The sequence below is a fragment of the Clupea harengus genome, chromosome 11, assembly GCF_900700415.2.
Source record: "Clupea harengus chromosome 11, Ch_v2.0.2, whole genome shotgun sequence".
Lineage (NCBI taxonomy): Eukaryota > Metazoa > Chordata > Actinopteri > Clupeiformes > Clupeidae > Clupea > Clupea harengus.
The window spans coordinates 6,522,168-6,528,650 of NC_045162.1; the positions used below are offsets into that span (position 1 = coordinate 6,522,168).

A 6,483-nucleotide genomic window follows, 5' to 3' on the forward strand; every position below is an offset into this window, starting at 1 on the left:
GAACTCGAAACCTCGGACATGGGAGCTGGGCTAGCAAGGAGGCTAAAACCCCTGGGTGCTAGCATCTTTTGCTAGCATGTCTTTTAAGGTGTCAGTGAGTGAGTTTTTCTGCATCCGCAGGCTACCGTTACATATACAAAGACACACACTTCTGAACTGAAGCATCTGAACAGATTAACATCTTATGTAACTCTCCATGCATCTTGTGTGGCGAGCTGGAAGGAGCAGCCATTGCTGTGCATGTTAATTACCGCTGTCACATCCGATCTCACCTGTCTTTGTGGGAGTTTAGAGCATTGAGCAGATTGTGGCATCGATCTTGCCTCGGCGTGTCAGAGAGCTAAGCAACAGAGAGAGAGAGAGAAAGAGAGAGAGAGAGAGAGAGAGAGAGAAAGAAAGAGAGAGAGAGAGAAAAAGAGTGTTGATTTTGGCTTTCAGTAGGAGGAGGAATCACTTTCACACAGAGGATATCAATTTTTTTGAGTAACCAATGACATAAAAACTGATGAAGTCTACAGACATCTTTGTTGTCACACTGCCTGTGTCTGCCAACCAGCTATAAACCGACACACACACACACACACACACACACACACACACACACACACACACACACACACACACAAACACTCGGCCGACACAAACACAATATCTGCTGCAAGTGTGTGATTGCGAGTGGGATTAAAAAAGAAACTTAAGTGTTTCCGTGTGCTTTGACAGCACTCTAATTTCAGCCTGTAAAAAGGGCATTAAACCAGTCAGTCAGTCAGTCAGTTTGATTTGCATTACATAAAAAAAGGCTTAGCCTCTCCCACCTCTCCCAGTAGAAGAGACTCCCAGTTCTCGTTGGTAAAAGACAGGATTTCATGGTCAAAATCAAAGTACTTCCTCTTGCAGCACAGAGACAGGTGATAAAGGACCAAATGGGCCAAGTCTACCCTGAAAGGGACAACAATATCATGAGCACGCCGCAAATATCCCATATGAATCCCTGCACAGAGAGAATTCAAGAAGTCATGCTTCATAGCAACCCCATCAATCAACATCTGAAAATCAATGTCTGAAAAATTAAACAAGCCAAACACCATGCAGATGTATTCTGTGATGTTCACTGACATTATCTGAGGTAAATATGATGAATGCCGTAAGTGCGGGTTGTTCATAACTGTCATTGCAGTCGAGACTCTAGACTGCATGGAAAGTTACCTTTCACAGAAAACTTCTCAAACTGGCAGATGAATTATTTCAGATTCCTCTTTGAGGTGAATAATACATCTCAGTTTTACATTCTGCCGCAAATGTTCCAGTTTTGCATAGAGTACTTTTTTTTAAAAGCACTCCAGTGTAACAATCATGGTGATCTTACCAGCTCATTGGTAGCCTCTGGATTGTCTCGGGTCCATTTGTGCAGACTGAACACTGAAACCGATAGAACCTTGAGGAAGAAGATAAAGTGTCACACATTCGTGTATTAAAACCATACCTGACACTTTAAAGCTATATTTCCTGGTGTGATTTAGAAATAATACATGAGAAATGCAAAGTATGAATCCAGCAAGAGAACAGTGTGATGGTCAGGTTACAATATTAAAACTATACCTGACACAAGAGAATAATATACCTATTGATACATTTCCTGATGTGGTTTAGACATAGTATGTGTATAAATGTATTTTACTGAGACCAATGCGAGGGTTAGTGCAGAGTTCCAGGTATATGTCAGGCCTAGAACAGCAGCGATTTTGCTCGTGATTGCATGTCTATTGCTTCAGAAGGCCTCTCTCTCTCTCCCTCTCTCTCTATCTCTCTCTCTCCCTCCCTCTCTCCCTCCCTCCTTCTCCCTCTCTCTCTATCTCTCTCTCTCCCTCCCTCCTTCTCCCTCTCTCTCTCTCTCTCTCTCTCTCTCTCTCTCTCTCTCTCTCTCTCCCTTCCCAGCACGTCTCCAAAGAGAAGCTGCTGATGCAACACTGTATATGACCAATAGAAATATAAGTATGGAGAGCTCAGCAGCACCATGTATCCGCTCTTACAAAAAGAGTCACATTTTCACTCCTTCTAAAGAGGGAGAGAGAGGGGGGGAGGGAGAAGAGGGAGAGAGAGAGGGGGAGAGGGAGAAGAGGGAAGGAGAGAGAGAGAGAGAGAGAGAGAAAGAGAGATCAAAGCTGGCTGACTGAGCCATTTGTCCCTGAATTAAAAATGCACAGCCATAGCTAATTTTATACCCTGTCTATCAAATGATGACCTTGACGACACAAGTCTACAACAATATGCGTAATAATGCTGCAACCCAATCTCACCTGTCTCCATAGAGCAAGGGTTTGGTCAAGCACTGTGTGCACGCTTCATGGAACCACTGACCACAACTGCCACATTGCAGCATCTTCAGGTTCCACCTAGAACAGACATGCAAGCGTGCGTACACACCCACCACACACACACACACACACACCCACCACACACACACACACACACACACACCACACACACACACACACACACACACACACACACACACACCACACACACACACACACACACCACACACAAAAACATACACATACATACATAATTAGGCATAACATGAAACATTGCATAGTACCAGAAGCTAACACAGATCTTCAGATGCTGGTTATTTCCTATTAGGTTCCCAACCACCACTCACTTGCACTATAAAATCATCCATCCAGACATATACGCAATTGCCAAAGATCTGACTTCAAGTGAATACACTCACAATACATCCTGTCAGGCATTATTAACATTCAACCTTGTCCCAAAGCAACCACCTGAAAGGCTGACTTACTCTCCAGGACCGGCGCAGTAGCAGTAACACTGCTGCTGATTGGTCAGGTGCTGGGGGTCCCAGTCGAGAGACGACAGCTGATAGGGCAGCCGGAGCTTCATGAACTGCATGAGTCGGGCGAAGCGTCCCCGCTTCAAGGCACCCCCTCTCTGAGACACAACAAAACATGCCAGCACATCACTTAGCTTAGCCGAAGCCTGTGAGTCAAAGCCCAGTGCCGTGCCCCTGCATCTCGCAGAGATTACCTGCGCGGAGAACATGACAAGGAATGACAGTGGAAGGGCTGCTAATGCTATTTTAATGTAGGCCTGCAGAATGGGATTCTGTCTGGAGAGAAAGGCAGGGATGTCAGGGCGGTGAAATGGAAAGAGGGATTGATGGATGCAACACCTGGCCTATTTTCCATCTCCAGACCTTGACTCACACTATGCACAAGGAGACAAAGAGAGAGAGAAAAAACTAGCATGATGGAATAAAATAACCTCTCGCTGCTTTAATCTATTGCAATTAAATCACAGAATTCCCCCATCACAATATTTTGCTGTTACCCAAGCTATAATTGTCAGGTGCAGATCCAGGGGGGGGAAAATGACAAGACAGAACGTTGCAATCCAAAGCTGTCCTTGTAGATTTTTATGGCTTTGAATGAGCTTCACAATACAATTAGACAGAGGGACTGTGACTAACCCTTGTGGCAACTGCAAAAACACACTGGCGACAGATCCAGGAGTCGCTGTCAGCTTCTGCCTCAATCTCCGGAGTATGGCACTGTGAATGGTAACCTGCAGTAGAGCAGGCAAAGACAGAGCACCTTACTTTAAAGCTTTTATTACGTAATAAACCTAACACAATTATGCTGTGGTACATTATTGACTTGGCAGGATGAGATACATCCAGAATTCTACTTCTGAGCTCACTCTTACAGCAAGCGAATTTGAAAATCAGATTTAAAATTAATCGGACTGAATAGGAAAAAAAGAGCACTGGATAAAGGGAAACAATCTACCCTTTGGAGGTATTACAAATGGTATTTCATTAGCACATTAAATGATCTGCTAGAAAATTAGCTTTGGTTATCTCACCATGGCGACACTTGAGACAGTTTATGAGAGGTTCTTTTAGAGGTGGACCATCACAGATACAACAAAGTTCCTCTACTCCAACAGAGACTAAGAGAAAGAATGAGTGAGTAAGGAAGAAAGAGAGAGATAGGGGGAAAGAAGGGTTAGAGAGAGAGAAGGACAAGTAGATGTGTAATGGAAATAATAGCGAGAGAGCCGTGGGATGAGAGAACAGGCAAAGAGAGATTGTCAGAGAGGAGAAAAGAGAGAGGATGGAATAGAGTGTGGAGGAAGGGAACAGGGGAGAGAGAAAGAGAGAGAGAGAAACATTATTTATTTGTTTATTGACTCATATAATTGCCACTTCAATGGTTCTCACATATCGTGCTCTCTCAGATGTCTGAGCCACTGAAGTGCATATCTGGGTGTGTTCGACTGGCGCTAAAATGCAACAGCCTTCTTCTCACACAGTAGTCTGTCTCTCCTCCACATGACATGAATTAGAACTCTGATCCACGGAACACTATCAACTCTCCTCCTAACGCTGTCAACACTTCTAATCTGTGCCCTCTTTCAACAGGAACACTAAGATCATCATATCATATCAGAGAGAGAGAGAGACAATAAAAACAGAAAATGTACAACCATGCTCTTGGAGCACCAGTCCCTAGCTGATACAACATTTTTAACACTAAAGTTCCAATGGATATTGATAAAGGAATGTTATACTCAGGACGTGTTTGATATAGGATGCATAGCGAGTATAGAATTGAATGCATCTAAGAGATGGGGCATCAACTTGATCTAGCCCCACTTAAGAATATCCATCCACTGATTCTTTTAGGAACTGGTATTAAGCAGTAGCCAGAACCATCACTGGAAAACACACATTAATCGATATAAATACTTTCAATTGGGATGCTTACAGTTCCGTTGTTTAATGCAATAAACAGAAAGACAGAAAGTATTTCCCTTCTACCCATGTAAGAATCTTTATTTAACCGCTTTCACAGGACTTCCACTATTTTGTCTGGCATTGTCAGTCACTATATTAACCAAACTAGGTGTCTACTTCCTTCATCTTAGAACAGCGTGGGAGGAGCATGGCAGAAAACATTTTCATGTTTTAATATTGTGAAAATGTCCAGGCCACACTGTTTATAAAACTTACATGAGTGGATGTCTTTTCTTAAGACCCAGAACTCAGAATTGTCCTCAAATCGGACCAAACAGCACTGTTTGACTCCATCCACCTACGAGAGAAAAATTAGTTTTGTGCTGTGGCTGGCTCACAGACAAGGGAAGTTTCACTGAAATAAAAAAAAAGTGCAGAGGGGGGAAATAAAAACCCAAAAAGTAATGCACTCACTCTTTTAACATTGCCCAAGTAAAGTAGTCCATCACTCCATCTTGCTAAAACATCATCTCCTTCATTCACTACCCCCATCCTGGAAGGCAATGTGTGTGTGTGTGTGTGTGTGTGTGTGTGTGTGTGTGTTCAGAGAGAGAGAGAGAGAGAGAGAGAAAGAGAGAGAAGGAGAGAGAGATAGAGAGAGAGATGATGAAGCAACAGACTTTATTTCAGTATTACTCAGTATGAAGTTTTTCTCCCGACAGTAGACGGGGGAGCCCAAAACGCTGCAGGGCCTTATCATATCACTAACACTGAGGGCCATAAAGGGTTAATTTCACACTAAGAACATAGCGACAGTATACAGTACAGTACATTGAGTGACGAGAGTAAGTACACATTAGCACAGATGCAAAACAGCTTGGGGTACAATATATATATATATATATATGACAACTAGCAATGCATGATACAATCTAATAACATTGTATTACCTAATTCAAACAATGCACGAATCCGTTATTTCCCTGATGAAAGACACGAACAGATGTCAACTGTTGTGCATATTTAATGTTTAGGCATGTTTCGGCTCGCGTGCAAAAAAATTATGCAGATATATACACTCCAGAAATTCGCTACATATGATCAAATTCACGAATCAATTAAGCAGCAACACAGTGACCGAAGCGAGATTGACAGAAAGCTACCTGTAAAGTCGAACTCCTCTCCGTTGGGGTCACAGAGATTTCCGTGCAAGCTTGACATGAAATGCCTTTTCTTCTCTGTTTTCCCCCGACTCAATTACTGTCCGGTTATGTGTCTGTGTGTGCGAGAGTGTGGATGTGTACGTGTTTGTCGGTGCCAAAACGGGTATGTCAGTCAACCAGTCAGTGAAAAGGCGTCTGTCCGTCTGTCTCTCTATCTGTCCGTCTTCCGCGACGTCGTTTCGTCATGTTCCCATCCCTTTCCTCTCTTTCCCCCTCCTATTGATGTTATTAAACGTGTTTGTCAGAGCAGCATGAGAATCAACCCGCGAGAGACGCCATCATCTCTGCCTCTCTCTCTCGACCGACTTGTTGTGACGCAGACATAAAACAGAGAGATCGAGTGGGAGGGAGATAGGGGGGCCGGGGAGTGAACGGACCGAGAACACCTTCACATCTGTAAATCTGACCGAGATTTTGATGTGGATTTCATGTCAGGACGGTTAAGAGCAGTGTCTAATCGTCTCTAACAGACGAGGAGAGCGATAATGGCTCCCGGCGCCG

General features: G+C 43.6%; 1 protein-coding gene across 4 annotated transcripts in view; it reads right to left on the bottom strand.

Annotated features, from left to right (window-relative positions):
- Nucleotides 1–6,415, bottom strand: part of phf1 (PHD finger protein 1) — an 11,748-nt gene extending 5,333 nt beyond the window's left edge. For 2 of the 4 annotated variants that reach the window (XM_012817922.3, XM_031576633.2), the window contains exons 1-10: nucleotides 5,923–6,412; nucleotides 5,234–5,312; nucleotides 5,036–5,117; nucleotides 3,886–3,972; nucleotides 3,491–3,585; nucleotides 2,804–2,952; nucleotides 2,298–2,393; nucleotides 1,367–1,435; nucleotides 816–939; nucleotides 273–340 (exon numbers count right to left, since the gene is read on the bottom strand). In XM_012817922.3, the coding sequence (XP_012673376.1) occupies nucleotides 273–340; nucleotides 816–939; nucleotides 1,367–1,435; nucleotides 2,298–2,393; nucleotides 2,804–2,952; nucleotides 3,491–3,585; nucleotides 3,886–3,972; nucleotides 5,036–5,117; nucleotides 5,234–5,311 (848 nt within the window). In that variant the 5' untranslated portion in view covers nucleotide 5,312; nucleotides 5,923–6,412. Of the gene's footprint in view, nucleotides 1–272; nucleotides 341–815; nucleotides 940–1,366; nucleotides 1,436–2,297; nucleotides 2,394–2,803; nucleotides 2,953–3,490; nucleotides 3,586–3,885; nucleotides 3,973–5,035; nucleotides 5,118–5,233; nucleotides 5,313–5,922 lie in introns of all 4 variants that reach the window. The other 2 variants (XM_031576632.2, XM_031576634.2) reach the window with 2 other exon arrangements.
- Between the last annotated feature and the right edge of the window lie 68 nt (nucleotides 6,416–6,483).